The 26,073-nt window shown below is 42.7% G+C and overlaps 1 protein-coding gene across 10 annotated transcripts in view; it reads right to left on the bottom strand.

The window, feature by feature from the left end:
- The window catches only part of SIPA1L1 (signal induced proliferation associated 1 like 1), a 380,227-nt gene that overhangs the window by 25,976 nt on the left and 328,178 nt on the right, over positions 1–26,073 (bottom strand). For 9 of the 10 annotated variants that reach the window (XM_047795415.1, XM_047795405.1, XM_047795408.1 and 6 more), the window contains 5 exons: positions 23,438–23,562; positions 21,065–21,127; positions 20,508–20,626; positions 16,307–16,749; positions 338–574 (listed from right to left, as the gene is read on the bottom strand). In XM_047795415.1, the coding sequence (XP_047651371.1) occupies positions 338–574; positions 16,307–16,749; positions 20,508–20,626; positions 21,065–21,127; positions 23,438–23,562 (987 nt within the window). The remainder of the gene's footprint in view (positions 1–337; positions 575–16,306; positions 16,750–20,507; positions 20,627–21,064; positions 21,128–23,437; positions 23,563–26,073) is intronic. The other variant, XM_047795414.1, reaches the window with a different exon arrangement.

The raw sequence follows: 26,073 nt of genomic DNA, 5'->3' as shown, positions 1-26,073 counted from the left end.
CCAGTTAGGAATTACATGGGAAGGCTGTGATTGATAGCATCAAAGAGACAAGCGTGGTCTTAGCATCAGAGGGGTGATTATTCTGAAGTTTGTTCTCTAGACATACTCTTTCCTAGGAGACTTAAGATTCTCAATGCAAACGTTTTGCCATACATCTTATCTAGGGAATGTGGCAGAGAAACAACTTAAGACAAGCTTCCCTTAGGAAAGAAAAACCTCGCCACCAAACCACCCCCTCCCCCACCTCCTAGCCCAGCCTCCTCTCTTGTAGGAAATTGCCCCAACCTTTTCTGTTCTCTATCATGTTAAAAGCAACGAGAAGCACAAGAATCCTTACTTTCTGGTGTCCATAAATCCCACGGAGTTTATGGTTCCTTCGGGTTTCTTCCAGCCAATCAGGTACTTGCTAGTAGCGCCCTGGCGCGGGTAGAAGGTCCGAGGCCCCGAGGAGGAGGCGGCGGAGGAGAAGGATGGGGCAAGCTGCGAGGAGGTGGCCGGGTGAAGTTCTTCTTTAGGTGAGCTTCTGGCACTGGTGAAGACAACCGGGCTGGCAGAATGTCGGGAGCTCATGGTGCTGAGGGAAAGCAGGACAGAGACAAAATGCCGGGTGTGCACCTGTGCCCCCACCCGGGGTCCGCACAGCAGCTATAAAAGTGTCGCCCAGAGCAGGGTTATGGGCAGGTGAAAGAACACCGAATACGGCATAAAATATGAATGGGGTTGGCCGGCCTTCTTTGCATTCTTGCTTTAATTTAAATGTCTGCTATCAACGTGAAAGATGGGGACTGGGGCTTATTTTGCACTTCGAGTTGAAAAGCTGAAACAGGTAAGACTGTCAGGGACACTTTGAAGTCCATGAGCACTACTGAAGGATGTTATGGTGAAGCCCAGAAGAGCCCCGTGACTGAGGTGGGCAGTAAAAGGGCCAGAGAGTATCGATGGCTGTCTGTCTTGCCTTCCTCAAAACGAAGGGTCACTGTGACATCCCCCAGGAGGGGAGAGAGGATTGGATCAGGCACACAGCCCTCCACACACTCATGACCAAGGCCAAAGGGGCACCTGCAGGTCTCCTTCCCCCTGGCATCTGGCATTAACCTTGAGTATCGAAAAGCTGTTTATCAGGATGAAACTGGACCACTGTTTTATACCACACACAAAATTAACTCATAATGGATTCAAGACTTGAATGTAAGACCTGAAATCATGAAACTCCTATAAGAAAGCACAGGGTAAACTCATTGATGCTGCTCTTAGTAGTGGTTTTTGGATTTGACACCAAAAGTAAGGGCAATGAAAGCAAAAATAAATTAGAGGGACTACAGCAAACCAAAAGAGGTTTTGTGCAGCAAAGGAAACCATCAACAAAATGAAAAGGCAACCTCCTGAATGGGATAACATATTTGCAAATCACGTATCTGATAACATCCAAAGTAAATAATGAACTCATACAACTCGGAAAGAGAAAAAGCAAACAATCCGAATTTTAAAAAGTGGGTAGAACATCTGAGTCAACATTTTTCCAAAGATGACAAACAGTTGGCCAACAGGTATATGAAAAGATGCTCAACATCCACTAATCATCGAGGAAATGCAAATCAAAACTACAGAGCCCTCACACCTGTTAGAATGGCTATTATCAAAAAGATAAGAGATAACAAGTGTGAGTGAAGATGTGGATAAAAAGGGAACCCTTGTGGACTTGCTGGTAGGAATGTAAATTGGTGCAGCCACTACAGAAAATAATATGGACGTTCCTCAAAAATTAGAAACCAAATTCCTAGATTTGGAGAACATGCTGGTAGTTGTCTAAGGAGGAGGATGGAGGGGGGTGGGATGGCTGAAGAAGGTTCAAAACATAACAAACTTCTAGTTATAAGATCAATAAATCTTGGGGATGTACTATTGGGTGTCCTGACTAAAAATAAAAAACTGTTCATCGTCAATGTGCTGTAAACCTTGGTTAGAAATTATAAAACTAGGAGTTCCCTTCGTGGCACAGTGGTTAACGAATCCAACCAGGAACCATGAGGTTGCGGGTTCGATCCCTGGCCTTGCTCAGTGGGTTAAGGAGCCGGCGTTGCTATGAGCTGTGGTGTAGGTCGCAGATGCGGCTCGGATCCCGAGTTGCTGTGGCTCTGGTGTAGGCCGGTGGCTACAGCTCCGATTCGACCCCTAGCCTGGGAACCTCCATATGCCACAGGAGTGGCCCTAGAAAAGGCAAAAAGACAAAAAAAAAAAAAAAGAAAAAAAAGAAATTACAAAACTAAAGCACAGGAAAATCTACTCAACAGTTGGTAATAACCTATAAGGGAAAAAAGAATACGCATGACTGATTCACTCTGCTGTACACCTGAAACCAGCACTGACAACGACACCACTTACAACACTGTAAGTCAAGTGTGTTCCAATAAAAATTTTAAAATATACATATAAGAAAAGAAATATAAAAGTAAAGTCCTATAGGACTCAAGGAGAAGACTACTTATACTTTTTAAACTGAAGAAGAATTTTCAAAACTATGAGAGTTAAAGTTGACTGCAAACCTGGAGAGCCTTCAACTGTGGGTTTCCACATTTCCTTCCCAGGGATCTCACGGACCTACATTCACACCCTGCCGAGTTCTCCAGCTTAGGCTGAGACTAGAGGGTCACTATAATGGACTTTGTTACTGAAAACTGAGTTCATAGGATGGAGCTCAAAGCATTCCTCAACAGCACTTCCACTTGCCAAAAACTAATGGTCCTGATCTGAAAAAGCAAGGACTTTAGCTAATGAGAATGAATCAATATTAATTCTTCAGCTATGACAAATAGTAACATAAGACGATGAAGACAGGAAAATGGGTAAATAGTATATGGGAAATCTCTGTATTATCTTTGCAACATTTCTTCAAATCAAAAACTATTCTAAAATAAAAAAGTTTATTATAAAAATCTAAGCCAAAACCCCCAAAATACAACAACAAAAACCCCCTAATGGTCCAGAGATCTCTCTCTCTCACACACACACACACACACACACACACACACATGATTCTTGAACTCCACATCAAACCTTACATAAAAATCAATTCCTGCTGGAATTTAAATGTAGATCTAAAGATTCTGGACTATTACATGGAAGAACATCTTTATGATAGAAGCAGAGATCCCTTTAATAGGATCATAAAGGAAATGATTGAATCTCATTAAAATTAAGAACTTCTATTCATCAAAAGACAAAGACACAAAAGAACAGCAGGCAGGTGCGGCCGTAAAAAAGACAAAAGAACCAAAACCAACAAACAAAATAAAAAACAAACAACAAATGAAATCTGCCCCCTCCCCTGAAAAAATGACTAACCTACTCTAAACCCTCTAATATTTTTTTCCCCAAAGATTTTCCTTCCTTCCTTCCTCTTTCCCTCCCCCGCCCCGGCCCTTTCTTTCTTCAGGGCCGCACCTGTGGCATGTGGAAGTTCCTAGGCCAGGAGTGGAATCGGAGCTGCAGCTGCTGGTCTACACCACAGCCATAGCAATGTGGGATCCTTAATCCACTAAGTGAGGCTGGGGATTGAACTCACATCCTCACGGATACTAGTTGGGTTCTTAACCCACTGGACTACAATGGGAACTCCCCAAAGACTTTTCTATCTAGAGAGAAAGGGAAAGAAAAGGGCAACATGACTTCAAAAGCAATGCAATCTCATGTAGTTTTTACCTCTTGGCAACAGATACCCTAGTTGTTTGCTTTTGAAATTAAGAAAAGAGAATGCAAAACTCTTCCATAAATTCAGTACGTTAAGTCAATAAGAACAAAATAATAGTAGGTCTCTTATGGAAAAGACTAAAAGTAGAAAGGTGAGCCCCAAGAAAAAATGAAGCAGGGAAGGATGCATAAGGTAGGGGTAGAGAAGCTCAAAGGCAGTAACACCAGAGACCCAAGTTAACAGCAAACGCATTATTAGTTAACACTGGGAGCAACAACCAGAGAAGCTTCTAAAATAGGAAGAGTGCAGCCTCTGGGATACTTTAAAACAACATGACAGGCAGAGTTCCCATTGTGGCTCAGTGGGTTAAGAACCCGACTAGTATCCACAAGAATGCGGGTTCGATCCCTGGCCTCGCTTAGTGGGTTAAGGAGCCGGCACAGCCATGAGCTGTGGCAAAGTTTGCAGATGAGGCTCAGATCTGGCATTGCTGTGGCTGTGGTGTAGGCTGGCAGCTACAGCTCCGATTCAGCCCTGACTTGGGAACTATCACATGCCACAGGTGCAGCCCTCAAAACAAACAAACAAAAAAAAACCATGACAGACTTGTAACTATTTGTGAGTCACTTAGCGACAAGATCTAATCTTTGGTCTGCAGATTTTTTCCACCTGACTCTACCTATCCTCATACACTTTTAGAACCCAAACGTGCAGATAACTCAGGCCTCAACCCTGGTTAGTGTCTCAAGCAGATTCCAATAAAGTGTAAAACCATGGAGTAGGGTCCAACACGCTCCTCTCTCATCTTGAATGATCTCATGCTTGCTTCGCCTGCCCTGACTGATATCCACGAATGAGTGAAGTGTGTCTGCATGACTCCAGCCAGTGTCCCTCAGCACGTTAAGATACGGATTTCAGGGCCTCACCCCAAGACTCTGATTTGGGAGCTTGGGTGGGGTGCGGGACATGAGAATGTGCACTTCTAACTTGCTTCCAGGTGATGCTGTGGCCCTGACTCAAACCCTGGAAACCATCGTTCCAAAGCTACATCTGACTGCCCATACTTTACATTTTCCAACAAGAAGTACCTGGATATAATATTGTTATTCAAAACCCTGGGTCAAAATAGAAATAATTAGCCATGTGAAAAGAAAGTAAATTGCATAGCCTATTAATATAAAAATCTTTTTTTGCATGTTTTAGGAAACAGCTATGCTGCTTTTAGCACAATGTGTATATTGCACAAAAGAGAATTCTATAGGAAAAAGCTTGGTAACATCAAAGGAGAGAATAATATATACAGCATATAGTTTTTGGAGCACTTTCCTTTCTCTACAAATTAAATTACTACCATTATTTCCCTGAGAGGCATTTAATAAATTTGGTTGTTTTTCCCCCTTTTTAAGGCCACACCCGTGGCGTATGGAAGTTCCCAGGCTAGGGGTTGAATTGGAGCTGCAGCTGCCAGCCTATACCACAGCCACAGCAACGCCAGATTGGAGCCACACCTGCAAACGACACTGCAGCTTGGGGCAACACTGGATGCTTCACCTACTGAGCAAGGCCAGGGATCCAACTCACATCCTTATGGATACTAGTTGGGTTCTTAACCCCCTGAACCACAATGCGAACGCTACATTTAATGTTTTTGCACTAGATGATACATATTTTGAAGGCAGAGATTTATCTTTGTATATCTAACAATGCCAGAATACAAGTGCAGTCCCAGGAAAACACCTGTTGCACAGAGGGATTCTCTTTATGTATTTACTCAGCACATTACATAGCTAATTTCTTTATCTTGCTTTAGTCTGTCTCCCTCTGTTTATTTTAATTTTTTTGTCTTTTTAGGGCTGCACCCACGGGATATGGAGGTTCCCAGGCTAGGGGTCCAATCAGAGCTGTGGCCGCTGGCCTACACCACAGCTCACAGCAACGCCGGGTCCTTAACCCACTGAGTAAGGCCAGGGATCGAACCTGAAACCTCATGGTTCCTAGTCGGATTCGTTTCTGCTGCGCCATGATGGGAACGCCTCCCTCTGTTTAAATGTAAGCTCCATGAGGGCTGAAATTTTTGTCTGTTTTGTTCAGACTATATTCTCCCTACTATTGTAGGCATTCAGTATTTGATGAAAGAAATTGTGAGATGAATGACAAATTAGCCACCCATTTTAAATGTAAAGGAGAGTTATGCATGCATATTGTATATTTTACTCATATTGTATTTAAAACTGGATGTCGATTTTTGCCAGAAATAATGGCATGGATGTTGCCAGAAATAATTAAGTCTACAGAGTATGCCTCTGTTTACAAGTGTATTTCAAAAGTATGATTGCTTAATTATCCATAGACCCTGATTATTATTTTTAGCTATGACCACACCCCCTGATTTTGGTTTTATCTGTGAACATGACAGCTGACACTAGCTCCCAGGTGTGAAATGCCAGCACACTTTTGTTCACTAATGGTTATGATCAAGGACAGCCTCACCTAACAACGGATTAGATTTGGAAACTACGGTAAAAGCAAAAACAAACGGCTAATTCTTTGATAGTTCTTCCTTCTTCAGTGTGCACAATTCACAGCATGAAGAATAGTGAGCAGTTTAGTACACTTAGCTTCTAATTGGATAGTCACAGGAGGAGTACCCAGGAGCTTTAAAAATATACATTCTTAGGCCCTAATTCTAGAAATTTTAACTTGAGAGAGTTAGGGTGGTGCCTGGATTGTGTATTTTGGCAAAATCCCTTCCACGTGTGCACACCTATTGAAAATGGCTCGAATCTAGTTGAATTATCATATTGTTATGATTTCATCAAAATCCAACTTCACACAGTCAATACCAAGATGGGGAAAACATCCAAGCAGAGTTTAGGCAGCCATGGACTTTGGCTGCCTGCAAGTGTCAATGTAGATAATGATTCTTCAGCTCATGTCCCATCTCCTAGGGCCCTAGGAATGTGTATTTTAACAAACCCCCAAAGGATTCTCACATTCCCTAGAGCTTAAGAATTACTGCATTAGTCCCTCAACTCTTTCCACTCCACAATGGAAATGGGGTGTCACCTCCTTCCTCTGTGGCCCCTCCCCAGACCCAACTGTGTGTATGTGGGGGGCTGGTCCTTGAAGGTGACAACTCTGCAGGTCTTGAACCACATAGAGATACATGCACCCACACACTTCCCGTAAGAATCTCCAAAGTGGCTTAAGTTAAAAGACAGCTTCCTATTTTCAAAGAGGAACTTGTGGCTGTTTCATTATCTTGGAGATTTTGTGTTAATTCAATATGCTGCAATTCAGTTTTACCCATGGCAAATTACATCTCTCCCCAGGAACTGTGTAAGAGGGTAATCAGCCACTAATATATAAGAAAAAGAAAAGAGCAATAGATATGTTGGGAAGTGACAAGTGCAGTATCTGCTACTTTTCTTGCTGTATTAAAAAGTGAGTTTAGCTTTGTGAATAGAAAAGAAAAGAAAACAACCCTTTGATTCATTTGGTCATTCTGGGACATGAATTTTGTTTCTTTTAAAAATTTTAAAAACTGAAGTATAGTTAATTTACAATGTTGTGCTAGTTTCAAGTATTCAGCAAAGTGATTCATAGCTAGATAGTAGAGTACAGTTAGATAAACAATATAAGATACTGAGTATAATTCCCTGTGTTATATAGAAGATCCTTGTTGCTTATCTAATTTATATACCATAGTGTGTATCTCTTAATACCAAACTCCTAATTTATCTCCTCCCCTTCTGCCTCCATCCCTGCCCCCTACTATCCCTTCGGTAGCTATAGGTTTGTTTTCTATGTTTGTGAGTCTATTTTTGTTTTGTAATTAAGTTCATTTGTCTGTTTTTTGGTATCAGGGTGATGGTGGCCTCACAGAATGCACCTCAAAATATAAGGTAAATGCTAATAGGCATAAAAGGAGAAATTGACAATAACACAATAATGGCGGGAGGTCTTTAACACCCCACTTACATGAATGGACAGATCATCCAGACAGAATATCAATAAGCAAGTATAGGTCTTAAATAACACATTAGACCAGATGAACTTAATTAGAGCATTCCATCCAAAAGCAGCAGAATACACATTCTTTTCAAGTACACATGAAACCGTCTCCAGGACAGATCACATGCTGGGACACAAAGCAAGCCTCGCCAGCCTTGGCAAATTTCCAAAAAGTGAAATCATCTCAAGCATCTTTTCTGACCACAATGCTATGAGCCTAGAAATCAACTACAAGAAGAAAACTGCAAAAAACCCCACAAACATGTGGAGGCTAAATAATATGCTACCAAACAACCAATGAAAATACTTAGAGACAGATGAAAATGAAAACATGATAATCTAAAACCTCTGGGAAGCAGCAGAAGCACTTCTAAGAGAGAAATTTATAGCAATACAATCTTACCTCAGGAAAAAAAAAAAAGAACAAAAACCTCAAATAAACAACCTAATGTTACAACTAAAGCAACCAAAGAAAGAAGAACAAATAAAACTCAAAGTTAATAAAAGGAAAGAAATCCGAAGAAGAAACAAATGAAACAGAGATGAAGAAATCAATAGAAAAGATCAATGAAACTAAAATCTGGTTTTTTGAGAAGATAAATAAAGCTGATATACCTTTAGCCAGATTCTTCAAGAAAAAAAGGGAGAGGGCTCAAGTCAATAAAATTAGAAATGAAAAAGAAGTTACAACCAACCCAGAGAAATACAAAGGATCATGAGATACTACTACAAGCCAATAAAATGGACAACCAAGAAGAAATGGACAAATTCTTAGAAAGGTACACTCTCCCAAGATTGAGCCAATAAGAAATAGAAAATATGGACAAACCGATTACCAGTACTGAAACTGAGTCAGTAATTTATTTATTTTTTATTTTTTATTTTATTTTTTTTGTCTTTTTTGCTATTTCTTTGGGCCGCTCCCATGGCATATGGAGGTTCCCAGGCTAGGGGTCAAATCGGAGCTGTAGCCACCGGCCTACGCCAGAGCCACAGCAACGCGGGATCCGAGCCGCGTCTGCAACCTACACCACAGCTCACGGCAACGCCAGATCGTTAACCCACTGAGCAAGGGCAGGGACCGAACCCGCAACCTCATGGTTCCTAGTCGGATTTGTTAACCACTGCGCCACGACGGGAACTCCTGAATCAGTAATTTAACCACCACCCCATCAGCAAAAGTCCAGGATCATAGTCCTGGCTTCACAGGTGAATTCTACCAAATATTTAAAGACTTTAGATACATCTACTCTTCTAAAACTGCTCCAGAAAACTGCAGAGGAAGAGTCGCTTCCAAACTCATTCTATATATTCTTTTACAGATTCTTTTCCATTATAGTTATTATAAGATACTGAATACAGTTGCCTATGCTATACAGTAAGTCCTTTGTTTTTTTTAAATCTGTTTTATGTATAGTAGTGTGTATGTGTTAATCCCAAATTCCAAATTTATCCATCCTCCTTCCTTTTCCTTTGGTAACCATAAAATTGTTCTCTGTCTGTTTCTGTTTTGTACATAAATTCATTTGTATCTTTTTTTAGATTCCACAAGTAAGTGATTATCATATGATATTTGTTTTTGTCTGACTTACTTCCCTTAGTATGATAATCTCTAGGTCCACCCATGTTGCTGCAAATGCCATTATTTCACTTTTTTTTATGGCTGAGTACTATTCCATTGTGCATATATACCATACCACACCACATCTTCTTTATCCATTCTTATTAGTGGACACTGAGGTTGCTTCCATGTCTTGGCTATTGTAAATAGTGCTGCAGTGAACCCTGAGGTACACAGGACATGAATTTAAAAAGGAAGACAGGACACACACATACATATGCATGATTCATCCTATGAAAAGAGGAGAAGATAGGAGTTCCTCATCATGGCTCAGAGGCAACGAATCTAATATCCATGAGGATGAGGATAATCCCTGGCCTTGCTCACAGGGCCGAAGATCTGGCATTGTGGTGAGCTGTGGTGCAGGTTGCAGATGCGGCTCAGATCTGGCGTTGCTGTGGCTGTTGTGTGGGCCAGCAGCGGCAGCTCTGATTCGACCCTTAGCCTGGGAACTTCTACATGTCGCAGGCCCAACACTAACAAACAAACAAACAAACAAACAAACAAACAAACAAAAGAGGAGAAGAGGCAATGGGGCATCTGAGAATCTGGGATGGTCTGAATCTGTCCAAAGGACTCCTCCTGACCTGTTGCTCAAATGAAACCATGAACCAAATGCGCTGCTAACTGGTTATTTTACATTCCTGAGCATGGGAAAAACTTTATAGGAGAAGATTCTAGATGACCAGTCTCCACAAAGGGCGGTAGTCACAACAGGTGTGACACTGTAGAAGAGGAGCTAAATCTGCTTGTCAAACCTGCAAAGGGACAACCCCACGGGGCAGGCAGCTGATCGTTAGGAGTCAAAGCCCAGTTGCCAAAGCTATGAGGGCCTGGGAAACCGTTCTGCAATTTCTGTATCATCCATGAGGTCAGCACCTTTTACGGAAAACATCTGCCAGCCATGTTCTGGGCTGCTAAGAGCTGCTGGAGGAAACACTCAGAGTCACCTGCTATTCAGGTATGGCACAGAAGGACAGATTTTAGATAGACTGGGATGGTATTTTCAGGGGGTGAGAGAGCAGCAGTCAGTCACCTGTCAAATGGCTGTGCCAAAATCTGTGCAAAGGCTGAATGCTGGCTTGATACCAAGGGGAGAGAGGGCACTGGTTGGGTTTCCTGTGATGTGATTATTTGTACAGATAGCAAATGAGCCTCTGGGTGACAGATACCGTGGAGGATAATGATTAAGAAGGACTCCTCCCACTGTATTCAGCATGAGCCAATTCTGTCCAATATTGGCTCTACAATTTAGGAGGGCTTCAGAAGACACTAACTAATTCTAAAGGACCCAGGGTGGGGGGAGAGGGGGAGAGGTGAGGTAGGAATGATAAAGCTGGCAAAGGGGCTATCCAAGTGACTGCATTAAACAGAACTATTCACTTATAAGAGGGAGATATTTAATACATACAAGGGCACACTAATACATAAAGCATCGAGACATGAATGGCTAGGCCTCCCAGCAGAAGGGACCTCAGGGGTCATTGTGGACCTCAAGCTGAATCAGTCTGATCTAGTTAACTGGCAGCTACCAAGATAACAATGAATGTTATCATCCTATGAGGCACAGCTAAAAGAGTGTCATGTCTAGATGTGGCATTTTAAAAGGATTAAAAAAACAAAGCAGGAAACTAGAGAAGCCAAGTTTCTTGGGAGATGCAAGTTTGTTGAAGGAAAAGTAACTAAATAACCACACGAAGTGACAGAGAACTTAAAAAAGGAAATAACAGAAACCTTTTAGTCCTAAAAGGACCTTTACAGTTTGTAATACATTTCATAACTTTTTTTTTTTTTTCCTCAACGAATACACACAAAACAACTATTTAGTCATTAGTCAGGTATTCTTCGATCACAGATAAGGGACAAGCTTGGTGAAATGACGGGACAGGCCAAAGGCCACATGGCTGGTCAACAGTAGAACTGACACTTGACCTTGGATCTTAGGATCCAAATCTATTTTCCCTACATTTCACTCTTGACGTGCCTGGAAGTGTAGGGCTGTTACTATATAATTATGTTCAAATTGCCTCTTGTTGGTATCTATAGATTTCGGAACCTTAGAATTCAAAAACTTCAGTCTTTAGAAAAGATTTAGCTCAGAAAAAACATTTACTCTCTCTTACTTATAGATGAAAGCTGCAGTTAGAGGAATTTCAGATAAGCAGATATGGGACAAAATTTGGAAGAGGGTGGGGACTTAGGTAGTGAGATTACTCAGCAAGACTATGGAATCTATCTTCTTGAGGATATTCCTTCTTTTCTTTTAGCAACTGTGAACGTTTTCATCCTAATAGCGTAATAGCACGGTTTAAATATGACAAGGAATTCTGTCCTTGCAGAATTCCTGTAGGTCTCCTGATATAATGGCATTTGGAGAACTTGGGCTTTCCTGTCGCCTGGATGAATGCATTGGTTGCTTCACAGAACCAAGTAATGATAAACTTTTTGTTGGTGAGCTCTGCATTGAGCAATCTGACAGCTGTGGCCCAACAGAGCTCTTATTTTCTCAGTGCTGAAACTTCAACCATAGTTGTTCTGTTTTCCAGTCTTTGAGGTGAGCTGAACATCACCAAAGTTCTGGGTGAAATAATCACCCATTTTCTTAAGGCGGAAGAAATGGAAATGGGGCCAAGATAGCTTCAGCCAGATGAGCTGGAGGTTTGCAGTATAAAAGCAAAATAAAACAGAACCCTGAATGTTCACGGTGTGCAGGACCACAAAGCAAAATTACCCGTGAAAATGATTCATAAAGACGTGACAAGTGGAGCCAAGCACAGGTTGGTGAGAAGTCCAGGGAGTGTTAAAAGCTTCACTTTAAAGTCTGAATTAGTTCATAAAACTGAGAAAATTTAAGAGAGAAACAGAGAAAGACAACGGAACAGTTTCTAAACAAAGAAGGAAGGTATATTTTTCACCCAGGGTGCCAAAAAGGGCAGAGAACAAAATTTAAACTCACAAGCTTTAACCCACACAGAGGCACTCAAGCGTAGGCAGTCCAGTATGCTAAAGGAGCCCGAGGCATCCTTTATGTTCCATGTAAGCAGAACACAAGAATTCCTTCTTTACTCCTAGCTCTCAAGAAACATACAGCTTTCCTGGCATGAAAAGTTAACTTACTAGGTCAACTAGAAAAAGCACATTCATGAAATGGAATGCTGGGCAGGCATCTTTCCTGGCCTTTAATCACCCCTGTAGTGAATGTTAGACACTGACCAACTTAAATCCAGATACTGATTGATGTTTGTATATAAGCTCTGAGAAAGTCTTTCCCTGTTATATTCTGCAGATGTATAAAACCCCACATGGAAGAGACTTTATTGAGGACTCATGTCATACAAGGATTTTATGTACACTCTTATACATACACTTAGATATAAAAGCACTTTGCTCTGTGCAGCAAATATGGACACATCTACACAATAATTTTGAAATTAGTTTCAAATTTTTCTTTCTTTCTTTTTTTTTTTTTAGGGCCACACCCATGGTAAATGGAAGTTTCCAGGCTAGGGGCCCATGCCACAGCCACAGCAACACCAGATCTGGGCTGCGTCTGCAACCGATACTGCAGCTCACAGCAATACTGGATCCTTAACCCACTGAGTGAGGCCAGGGATCAAACCCACGTCCTCATGGATACTATTTGGGATTGTTACCACTGAGCCATGATGGGAAATCCTTAAGTGTAGTTTTCTAGAGGAGTCAGGAGTTGAGGATTTATGCAATTTTCAAACTGGTTTATTAGGAGGAGGTAAGCCATTAGACAGAAAGCAGGAACATGAAGGAAGAAGTTATTCCTATTTGTTCTCCACAATGTACTGAGCACCTGTAATGTGGGCTATGGCGCTCTGGTCTGTTATGCCCATGGTGGCACATACTACGCACAGGTGCTCAGGATGAACACACTGGGTGAGAAAAAATCCTCTTGCACTGGAGGGCAGGAAAAGTGTGTATGTGCTCACATCAGTGGGTACTAATTGGCACCAGGCTCTAAAGGGGCCTCCAGGAAGCAAGAAGCAGCAGCAGAAGGGTGGTAACAGGAGTGGGTACAGAAGTCTGGGAGCTCAAACAGGTCAGGTCAGGATGCTGCAGAAGTGATGTGTGTGTGTAAGCAGGGCTCGTAGCTTTATAATGCATGGTCTGAATCTGGTTCTGCTATCAGCAATGCCACTGGGCAGCACTTCCGTATACTGAGAAAGGCTTTGGTCACCACGCAAACTGGCACCGCCTACTTCCCAGGCCAGAACTCGAAGGAAAAAAAAAAATGAACCTAACTGGTAAGAGTATGTTAAAATTGGATGTGTGTACATGTATAACGGAATCACTTTTTTTGTACGGCAAAATGATCGCAACCTTGTAAATCACCTATACTTCAATAAAACAAAAAAAAAATGAAGAAACATTGGAAGTATCTTCACCTCTCCCATGCTCACCACAAATCAATTTTTTGAGTGGTTTAAGACCTGAAAGTGAAACAGCTATCGCCAAATAAGTAAATGAAATAGAGATAAAATCTCTCCCTGAACTTCCAAGCTTCAAAGGAAAATACTTATGTATATATTCCGGGGCGTAACACTTGAGAGCAATGAATAGACTTTTTAATTGTAGAAAGCTTTTAGTGTGTATGGCTCCTCTTAATGACATCCGAACATAAAAACCCTATGTAATTACTAACCTACATGAAGGCAGTTCTCCTGGGGGGGTGGGGGGTGGGGGGAGAAAAACCCGCACAATCATCGGCAGGGAGACTGGAGGACAGAGGGAGCAGGAACACAACCCAGGCAGAAATACGCAGTGGAACTTAATCACTGTAATTTAGATTTTGTCACCAAGTCCCAGGTACAAGCTCTTTTATGCATTGTCAAGAGATCTCCACAACTTAATTGCTGTTCCTGTCTTCTGAGGACACAAACACTCTAATTTACAGTGATTTTAGCTTCTCTAGCAATGTGCATTTGGTGGCTAAGTCCCCCTTTCCTCCAGGAAAGGAAGTCTGCTAAAGCTCTGATTATCCAGCTCACTCTGCCAAGATCAACAGACTGAAGTCACAAAGCCTCCCCATTTACCAGAGTCGCGAACGAATGTGACTCAACCTATCAGTGGGTGGGAAGCCCTGCCATCCTCCCCGAAAGGCCACATTCTTCCCCGGCAACTTTGGTTTTCAACAGAAGGGTTATTTCTAAATGATGATTCAAATGATTTCTGCATGGTCAGTCGGAAGCAGAAAATGTGGATAATCCTTTGAGGCTCTCAGGCAGCCCCAGTCAGCACATTCAGATGATGCAAGGCCAGGTGGTGACTTTCCACGGGGGACTTCGTAGATCCCCCGGAATTTGCTAAGATTTGTCAGATGTCACAGCCCACGTTTTGTGCCTTGGCTTCAGAGGCCCAGCCCTTTTCAACTTTGCTCCATGGTGATGACAGTCTAGACAAGACCTCTGTAACGTTCCTCTGCCATCAAATCAGACCAGAGATATATTCCCAGGTGGGGTGTCATTTCAAAAAAAGATATCCTCCTTTCAAAATGAAGAACTGAAAACCAAGATCTAAGCATCAAGGTAAACCTAAAAACCCCAGAGGAACTATTCTGACCTGACAACTGTTCTGAGTCAATGCACAGGCCACGCTTAATGAAGTGGTGGGCGGGCCAGGAACAGCAAGCCAGGGGCATAACTCTGCATCAAGTGATTCTATGTCTATTTTACATTATTATGGTATTTAATGCCCAGCTTTCTGTTCTACTTTTCTAAATATCTCCTTAATCCACTTGAATCAAACATTCTATTTTCTGAATTGTGGAAAGGAAACTGGATGCCTGGTACTCAAGAATCCCAGGATGACTTTCCCCGTTGCCCTTCCCCTTGGGGGTCATGCAGTTTCCAGACCTGTCGCAATCACTTTTTATTACTGCTACGTTATACAAAAGATAAACTCAGAAAATGCTTCATACCGTTGGGCCAACCTGAAGCTGTTAAGGATGGGAAGCTTGAGAATCTTATCAGCACCGATACAGACAGTGGGAGGCGTGAATATTTAACTGATCAAATTAAACCCATCCAAATTAAGTCAAGGATGTCTTCTCTCATTATCTGGGCTTTACTGCCAGATTACGCGCCTGGATTCCCATCTGAAAAGTAAAACTAAATTCAACTTTGGGGCATGATAATGAAAAGGGGCCAGGAAGACGGCAAGGTTGGATGTTGCCACACCGAGCTGATCAATGACTGGCAACGGTAAGAGGTAAAAGGAGAACCCACCACAGAGATCGACGGGTCCCAAAAGATGGTTCTGGAACATTTCTTCCCTAAAGGGAAGAATCTTGCCACGTTTTGGACGGTAGGCTCAAATCCAAAAGAGGAAATGAAAAATAGTATTTATTTTGCTATCAGCAGGATCTCCAAGGATACGAGGGAATGTGTATGTACTTTTCTATTCTGAAAGGTAGATGGGCTGGTCTAATTTTAGCCACGCTTTCCTGTTGGACACCCCTCTCCCTCAGCCCCTGCAACACCTCACTGTCAGGAGCCAATTACTGAAAACGAATGACTGTGCAAACACTGGGTAAGTGATGCTTTCTGACAGAGAGGCGGTGCAGCCGTTCGGTATCATACACGATGGCATGTAAGTCTTGGGAAAGACCCCCTTCCTTTAAAATTATGATTGCGATTTTCTATTAATGTCTCCAAGAGACTGCCCCACTCTACATTCTCCATCGCTAGCTGGAAGCCACCTTATGAAATTCTTCTCTCATTCTGGCATGCAGTTAGGAATCTTTTCATAAAATCAAAGGCAGCCACAAAGCACAAATCTGCAGACTTCTCTCACCGTTTAAAATGATGCATTAGGAATAAAGGATTTGGGTGGTAAATAAAAGGCACGGAGTATGTAAAAGTAACTGTCATTGCGTGAAAATCCCCCTTCTTCACACACTCTTGAGCAAAGGGAGGTGGGATGAGGCCGGGAGCGGCACAGCGAAGGGCAGTTACCTTGTGTGGGAAGCAGCATCATTGATACTGAACGTGCTGTTCTCCCTGGTCAGAGGGTTCGAGCCGGCCTGGCTCTTGGTGTGGATATCCAGGCTCAGGGAGGACTCCGTTTTCCGGTCCATGCCGTGGCTCTCTGACTCTAAAGTCCGATCTGCCAGGGAGATGACTTCACTGGAGCTGTGCCACAGGGGGGCCACCTTCTCCTTGCCTGGCCCCGAGCGTGGCGACGACGTGGCCGCCCCGAGGGAGGCCGTGCTGCCGTGGCTGGGGCCGTAGGAGGTGGTGTCGATGCCGCTGTCCGCCGAGGTGCCCTGCAGGTAGTTGTAGCCGTTGAGCTCGGACTCGGCGCGGTCCCCGTCATACCACTTCTCATCGCTGTGGGCACTCGAGGCATTGCTGGAGAGGGTATTGCTGCTGGAGTGGCTCGAGTAGTGGCTGTCAGACTGCAAGGGAAGCAGGGTAAGGGCTTAAGTGCAGTCTCTGCCTCTCGAACACCAGGAGAAAATCATGGGGAATGACCCTGTGACATGTGTCTAGTTTCGGGGTTCCCAAGGCTCAAAAATTCCCGTGATGACAAGACAAAGTAGGGCAGGAGGGACCTGGAAAAATCTATTCAGAAGATTCCGTGGCAGAGGGCACTGGGAGATTTTTTTTTTTTTTTTTTAGAATCCATTTTACATTACTTGGCTTATGCTAAAGTATCAATAGTACTGAGGTGATTTTAATCTGAAAAATAACCTAAACTGTCATTAAAGTCTTAAATATCCTAATCTTAAAATAGATGTGATACCGCTGAAGGGCTTATAAATAGAATAACCCTACTGATCAGAGTAAATAGAAGGCAGAATATAAGACTTTTTCCTAAAGACATCTTTTCTTTCCCCAATTAGCTTCTGTTTAGGACACAGCTTTTTTTTTTTTTAAATTTTTAATTACTCAAACGAATTTATCACATCCGTAGTTGAATAACGATCATAACACAGCTTTCTAAGGAGTGCTCAGAGGTAAAATTTACACAGAAATGCCAAAACAATTCAATGGGAGAAAACAGTCTTTTTAACAAATGCTGTTGGGATAACTAGATATCCAAATGCCAAAAAAGAATGAAGTTGGGTCCTTACCACATAAACAAGAAATCAAAAGATCCGGAGTTCCCGTCGTGGCGCAGTGGTTAACGAACCCGACTAGGAACCATGAGGTTGCGGGTTCGGTCCCTGCCCTTGCTCAGTGGGTTAACAATCCGGCGTTGCCGTGAGCTGTGGTGTAGGTTGCAGACGCGGCTCGGATCCTGCGTTGCTGTGGCTCTGGCGTAGGCCGGTGGCTACAGCTCCGATTCGACCCCTAGCCTGGGAACCTCCATATGCCGCGGGAGCGGCCCAAAGAAATAGCAAAAAGACAAAAAAAAAAAAAAAAATCCAAGACCTAAGTGTTAGAGCTAAAACTATAAAACTCTTAGAATTAAAGAGGGATACATCTTCATGACTGTGGATTATGAAATGGCCCCTTAGATACGACACCAAAAGCACAAAAATGAAAAGGAAGAAAAAATTAATTGGACTCTATCAAAGTTTAAAACGTTTGTGCTTCAAATAACCCAATAAAAAATGGGCATGAGATTTGAACAGTAATTTATCCAAAGATGTACAAATGGCTGATGAGCACATGAAAAGATGCTCAATATCATTAGGGACATGCAAATTAGTCATTAGAAATATGCAAATCAAACCCACAATGAAATAACACTTCGCTCACAATAGGATGGCTATAATTAAAAAGAGACAGGAGTTCTTTGGTGGCCTAGTAGGTTAAGGATCTGGCACTGTCACTGCTGTGGCTTGAGTTCAATCACTGCCTCAGGAATTTCTGTACGCCATGGCTGCAGCCAAAAAAAAAAAAAAAGCAGGAGTTCCTGCTGGGGCTCAGCAGGTTAAGGACCTGATATGTGTCCATGAGGATGGGGGCTCTATCCTTGGCCTCACTCAGTGGGTTAAGGATCTGGCGTTGCTGCAAGTTGCAATACAGGTCACTGATGTGGCTCAGATCCCGTGCTGCTGTGGTTGTGGTGTGGTGCAGGCCGGCAGCTGCAGCTCTGATCTGACCCCTGGCCTGGGAACTTCCATATGCCTCAGGTGTAGCTATTCAAAAAAGGCGGTGGGAGACAATAAGGATAGTGGGCATTGATGGTAAGAATGTAAAACAGGGCAGCCAATGTGGGAACACAGAGGCAATTCAACTCAAGCAAAATGGAAACCTATTTTCACACAAAAACTTCTACATGTATTTTAAAGTAGCATTAGTCACAACAGCCAAAAGGTAGAGGGCAACCCACAGGTCCATCAACTGATCAATGGATAAAAAAACATGGTACATCCACAGAATGGCTTAGTATTCAGTCGTAAAAGGGTATGACGTACTCATCCATGTTGTACCATGGATGAACCTTGAAGACATGCCAAGGCAAGGAAGCCAGACACAAAAGGTCACGTATTCTATGACTCTGTTCACATAAAATGTCAGATGGGCACATCCACATCGATGGGAAGTAGATTCGTGGTTATGAAGGACTTGGGGTAAGATGAAAGAGTTGGGGTGACTCCCTAAGAGTACAGAATTTCTTTTTGGGGTGATGGAAATGTCCTGGAGTTAGATGGTGGTGCTGGTTGAACAACTTTGTGAATATACTAAACACCACCACATTATGATATGTGAATACATGGTATGTGAATCATATCTCAAAAAAGTGTGGACAGAATCCTTGCTGCCCAGTGGCTTAGCTGCTCAGAAAGAACATTTTATAGCTTCCCAAAGAGATACGATTTCAAAAGATATCTGAATAAAGGAATACTTAAGTTGGAGGCTGGAAGTCCAGATGCTTGGTGGAGAGTCCACAGGAGGAGAGACGTGCATCTTGGGGCTGAGGAAGGGGCATGCTCTTTGCAGGCTGCGAGGAGAGGCAGGAGGAGGGCAGGCCTGCCTCACCTCAAAGCGAGAGCTCTCCCTCCCTTGAAAAAGGGTCAGTCCCCATTACTTTGCAGGTGCTTCTCTAGTGTTTCTCAATAACAACTTTTGCATAAGGCCATCATTTATTTTTGGTAGGGCAGAACTTTTTAGGGCTGGACTCGGGCTGTGGAATTTGCTAGCCCCGGGCCACAGGTGGCTATGTTCAGTGTGGCTGGTCTGCATTCAGATGGGCTGAGAGTGTGAGGTATGTGATAGATTTATATGGAACTATAACCCAACCACATCTGGAAGTTTGTGTTCTTGCCAAATTTTTAAAAAGGAAGAAGAAACAGGTGAAATTAAGGATGTATTTTATCTCACCCCATCCATCCGAAATATTATTTGACTACGCAATCAACTGAAGCATTGTTAATGAGGGAGGGGAAAGGGACAGCCAGACGAGGACGAGGTACCACTCGCAACTGCAGCTGGGACAGCATCCCTTTCCCATCAGTGAATCTCTCCCACAGTCTAGGGAGGGAGGCTTGCTCACGAACATGGGTGTTCTCTTTTTAAGCTTCCATATTCATTTTATTAAAGCAAAACTTGTATGAGCCTTCTCATTAAAGTTCTAAGTATCTTATAAATTAGTGAATATGAAATACAGTATTTCCTCATTCTCTAGAATGACATAAATGTAAATACACATTTTCGTGGACAGACAGACCAAGGAAATCAACTGCATTTAAAAAGGGAGGAAACAATAGCGTCTTATTCCCAATTCTACCGGTAAGGGATAAGGACTCGTGGAGAACTATGGTGAAAGGACAAAAATGTGTGCAGCCCTGGAAGATAAGAGAAGCAGAAGGGGACATGGTCGGGAAGCTGTCTGTCTCCTTGACTGATGCTCCAACCCTACATATCTCATGCCTACAGCTGCGTAAGCAAATAGAATCTGTATCTAGCATATTTCTATTCCAAACATTAGGATTGTTTGTGATGGGATCAGATGGCCTTCCATCCGAGTCTGTGTGGAGAGCAGGTGCATATCACTGAGGAATTCCATTTTTATCTCAAAGCAAGCCTAAGGACGTGGGCAGTAAAAATTGCAGGGCCATGGCAGCCATGCCCACCTTCTACCAGGATGACTGCCTCTCTGAGCATGTGCAGGAAAGAGAGAGCAGGATGGTACCATTTTCACATTGCAGGGAAGGTACATCACTAGGCATCTCACATTTTTATAATTTTAAAATTGACTTACATGCCCTTGTTTGTTTGGAGACAAATGAACCACTGGATCCTGACGTATTAATCTCCCACTGGGGCTCTCTCGGAAAGCTGGCAGTACCTTTGATACTGCTGGGAGGTGGCACGTTGGCTCTGGAATACAGCACAGGACATTATGGTGCAGGCACTAGAAAGATCCCAGCACATGTTGACAAATCAAGACGGCTTGCCATTGCACCTCTGAGTTCATTGGCCAGCAAACTCTGAATTTCAGCAAGAAGCTTGTTGAGAGTTTACACAAGAGACAGCATGTCAAAAACTAAGTGGCTGATGGATAAAGCTTGCAGCTGGTGACAGTGTGTCACATCATACACATTAGCATAGCCAGGTATCACCAAACCAAAGGCCATGAACAATGCGGCAAAGTTAGGAATCAACTTCTGGTTTGGGGGGAAACGTCTCGGATATATGGATTAAATTTATGAAATTCATTCATTGCCAAGTGTAGCTAACCTCGCTTGGTCTACATTACCTAGACAGGCATGGATGCAATCACGTGTTACTTACCATGACACTTTGGAAATATTTTACCTGTATATTCATGCTGCTCGAGGACAAAAGAATTGAAATCCTGAGGTCCTCTATAACTGTAAGCTAAGCACAACAGAAAAGACACACAGCAACTAGTTTACTTAAAACAATTGCTTCCTTTTGGACTCCGCTGGCGTTCAAGATGGGGTTCCAAAGGTGAAAGGTAAGCGATTTGGCCTCTTTAACATCCTTAAAAGCTTTCAGCAACAGTTCTGCACTTCTGCAACACCCTTCCTAACACGTACAGGACTGGGCGGCATCCTCTTTTGACTCTGACTCTCAATCATGTCCAAACGCAGAGAGGCAGAAAAACAAACCCCACTGAGATGACTGAGCCAATTAAGCAAGCTAGGCTCTGTCTCCACTGGGCATCAGTTTATCACACGCTGATAGACAGAGACAGGTGGGCCTGGTTAACGAACACGATTCTGCTCAACATTTTCAATCAGTGACCAGAAGGTCACTGGAGAATGGTGTTCTTACAAATTAGAGTGTAGGAAGGTCAGCCTTTTGTATACTCAATATAGTGTACTGAGGAATGAGAACATAGCAATTATTTTTCTTGATTTCTCCCCAGTGTGGCTTCTGCCAGTGAAGCCCCAGATCCCTTCTGAAGTGTCAGTTAGAAAAGGTTGAGTTATTCCTCTGGAATCCTGGAATATCAACAATTATAAAAATTTATGTGAACATTTTATTTAAAGCCTTGGGTTTTGGATGGAGAAAAGCTACCACTTGGTTTAAAAAAAAAAAAAAAAAAAAAGAGGCTTCTCTGGGAAGCTCTAGGTGTTACCTTGCATTTTAAAGAAAAGGTATACTTAACTAAAGGATGAATAAATGTGTTAAAAAGACTGACCGGTATTAATTTCAGAGTCTTATCTATGAAACATGGAATGACACTAAACTAAAGTGGATGCAAGGGGAGAAAGACGAGAGGAAGGTTTACGTGAAAGAATGACACTAGGTCTAGGATGACCCTTGTAATCACCCTTTCCAGTCCCAAGATGCCACTGCCTTCCCTGTGCGACTTCACCTGAGTGGGAAGTGTGACACTGAGAGTGCACAAAGGACTCGCTGGCAGCTTTGTTCAAAGCCTGTACCAGGAGCCAAAAAAAGCTGCTAAAGTCATGCTGAAGAAGGGATCCTTTTCACATGTGTCGTTGCCATCTCAACAGGATCAAAACATATGGGATTAAAAACATTCTGTCAAGAGCAGAACAGTGGATAGGAATACGCCCAGGTTTTCTGGGGGGTAGGGGTGGGAATGACAGATGGCTTCAATAACGAGGCACATCTCACTGAAGTGATGGGACAAAGCCTATCTTCAGAAGCTAAGAATTACATTTCTCTTCCTCAACTCCTGTCTTACCTGAATGCATCCCCACTCCCTTCTATGACCATAGGTTTTTCCTTTTTTTTTTTTTCCCTTCTGTTGACCTTCTCCTCTCCTTGAGCAGCTTGGAGCCCCAGCTTGGCCCCAGGCACAGAAACATGGGCACAGTCATTCAAACAGAACAAAACGATGCATTTGCAGGGAAGATAAAACGATGGGGTCTTTTTTCCAGCCCTGAAATTTACTTCTCTTAATCCCACTTTGATGGGAAAGTTACTAGAGAGAAGATAAAGGGAAAATCCCTAACAGTCCAGATTCAAGTCCCTGATGTATCAACCGTGTAGCTACTATGTATCCTTGGTGCTACCAGGTTGAAACTTAATCTTGTTTCCTGGCAAATTTTTACTGTATCAACTATTGTTTTGGTGCCACTGTACAATTGCACAGAGAGAAAGAGAAAGAAAGGACTAAATGCCAGAAAGCCAAATGAAGGCTTGCTCATGCAAATCTTTCCCTTCCAGCTGTTTCATACTAAGACATTTCCTTAGCTGAGAGCTTAATAGCAGAATAGGGGGGAAAAGCACATAAAGGGAGGAAAAAGATCCTAACCAAGCTATAGATGTGACTAAACAGCAACTATATCTCTTTCCCATTTTGTGCATAGTTTCTACTTTTGTAAAACTCAACATTAAGAATACCCACTAATCTCCCAGGACACTTATATTAGGCAAAAACAAACGGGGCGGGAAGGAGATACTTCAGACACATGTGGCTTGGTACTCTGGCATTTTAACTTTAGTGCTGAAAATAATCTCCATGTTCCTTCTGTTTTTAAAGTTGGGGTCACTTAGAATCTTTCAACTCCTCTCAGATCTTAACTGCTGCTTTCACTGACACATAAGCTCACTGAGACTTAATGCTCATTCCTACGTATGACCCAGGGCTGTATTACAGAACAGGATGCTCTGGAGACATCATCCAGAGGTAGCCAAAGTCACCTTGGTATAAAAGCAACTTGCTTTTTGTAGAAATGAGTTACTTACCCATCTGGTCGGCAATGCTATCCTCACTTCTTTGCCAGCTGGGTGTGGATTTCCCACTGCCGCCGATATCTGACTGGGTGTTCTGCCTGTCGATGGAGGCTGGGGACCTGCGGCTTATTCCAAACCTGTGGCGAGTTCCCCAAACAAAGGCAGAGACAACATCAGGGACCTCACCCATAAGGGAAGGGAGTCCTGGGTGCAGTGAACTATAAACTCTGATGACAGGTACTCCGAGAGTTTGCCTTACATGTCTGCACTTGCGTGCTCATCCTCATGCCTGTGGACACGGAAGCTGGAACCGTGTCTAAGTTATGGTCAGTATATGTCCCTCTGTTCAGAAAGGTATGTATCCTAAGTATATAAACTGAAAACAAGGGCAGGAGCCATCAGAACGGAGCCCACCTAAGATACATACAGTAAGAGACCAAAATCTTCTGGCCCTCGTGTCGCTAAGCTCAGACTGTCACTCACAGCCAAAAGGAAAATGCCACCATCCCACGGTTCCAAGTATATCGTCCAACTGGCTCATCCCAGAGGTTTCTCTTAACTCGGTAATCTGTTAAATCACTAAGCCACTCATTCTTGCAACAAATATTATCTAAGCACTTACTCTAAGGTCTGAAAGACAAACACTGCTATCGTTTACATCACATAGGGACCATTTTCAAAATGTATACTTTTTAGGAGTTCCCGTCGTGGCGCAGCGAAAACGAATCTGACTAGGAACCATGAGGTTGCGGGTTCGCTCCCTGGCCTCGCTCTGAGGGTTGAGGATCCAGTATTGCCGTGAGCTGTGGGGTAGGTTAGGTCCAGACACGGCTTGGATCTAGTGTTGCTGTGGCTCTGGTGTAGGCCAGCGGCTACAGCTTCGATTAGACCCCTTGCCTGGGAACTTCTATATGCTGTGGGTGCAGCCCTAAAAAGACAAAAAGAAAAAAAAAAAGTATACTTTTAAATCTCCTTTGGGAAAGCAACTGGTGAGTAGGTAAACTGGTAAATATAAAGCCATATGTCTATTTCTGGAAAGAAACTTAGCTATTTAATGAGCTTGTTTTAATTTTCCCTGTATAAAATAATAATATAATCTTAACTAAAGCATATATCTTGATTTTAGTATTATCAGCAAGGTAAACACTCACCAAGCCCGTGAAAAAGGGCCAGAGTATAAAATTCAAAGACTCATGTAGAACTTTACAGATTTGGTTACTAATGAACTTATGAGTAATCTAGAGAATAAAACACAGAACAGGGCCTGACAGATGCATGTACAGGTGTCTTATGTGGTACAAACTGATACATGCATGGGAGGAACTACTAACTGCTGTGTTGGAAGATCTGGAGCCAAGTTCACTTCTCCTCCAAGGTCACTCAACCGATGTCTTCCCGTCTTTATTTGTAAAATGGCAACTCTATTATATGGATCGGGGAGAAAAATCTATATAAAAGTAATTGCAAAGTATGGAAGGCTATAAAATATTTTAGTAAAGCTCCTATTAGAACAATGCCCTTGTTACTTTCTGCAGTAAAGAATAGTCATTTACAAACTCAACTCTTAAGTGTCGCTAAACAAAGTTACTTCCAATATTAAAAACAAAAACCTTGATTTATGAAAAGTTCACTGAAAGTGCTCATTTAAAAAAAAATATAGGATTCACTAACTATGATCTTTGCCATTTCCTCCCTAAGTGGGGTCCTTGTTTAGGTAAGAAGAGTGAATATACTCAAACTGGCCCCATGATCCTATTCTTTATATTTTTGAGTTAATTAATTATTGAGATACAGTTAATTTATAATCTGTTATGATCCTATCCTTTTTTTTTTTTTTTAGGGCCATACCTGTGGCATATAGCAATTCCCAGGCTAGGGGTTGAATTGGAACGCAGCTGCTGACCTATGCCATAGCCACAGCCACTTGGGATTCAAGCCACATCTGTGACCTATGCCTCCGCTTCTGGCAACACTGGATCCTTAACTCACTAAGCAAGGTCAGGGATCGAACCTATATCCTCATGGATACTAGTCGGGTTCTTAACCCTCTGAGCTGCAACGGGAATGCCTATTCTATTCTAAATGTGCACTAAATTAAGGCCTTTTCAAGAAGGTACAGAGATAAAAGTAAGAAGTGGAGGAGAATCTTGCTTTTACTTTTTGATAGCAGTGGAAACCAAAGACAACTCTAAACCTCTAAATTTAAAACCTAATGCCTTTTGGGCTGTCAGGTTTTAAATAAATGATTAAGTAAATGAACACCATTCCTATCCAGTGAACTTTCAGTTTCAGTTCTCACACGCGCCCCGTCTTTACTGTGGCCCAGGGCACCAGGGCTATGAAGAGGCCATCCTTGAGGAGCTCGGACAAAACCTGTTCCCGGGAAGTCACTGCTGGCTCAGCAGGCCAAAGATCCGGTGTGGTCACTGCAGCAGCTCAGGTCAGTGCTGCGGCGTGTGGTTTGATTTCTGGCCCAAGAACTCCTGCATGTTGTGGGTGGGCCCAAGTTAAAAAAAAAAAATTCTCATTTTACATTGAGGCTCTTTCTGAAGAGCTTAACTGTCCCTTTGTTTAGAAGAGCACTTCGTACTTTAGCAGCCAGGGTTCAGAGCCGAAGGCGTTCTTAAGGAATCGTTTGGCTGCCACAT

The sequence above is a fragment of the Phacochoerus africanus genome, chromosome 9 (genome assembly GCF_016906955.1).
Source record: "Phacochoerus africanus isolate WHEZ1 chromosome 9, ROS_Pafr_v1, whole genome shotgun sequence".
Taxonomy (NCBI): Eukaryota; Metazoa; Chordata; class Mammalia; order Artiodactyla; family Suidae; genus Phacochoerus; species Phacochoerus africanus.
Note: the sequence above shows the minus strand (reverse complement) of the source record. Positions and strands in the feature narration are given on the sequence as shown.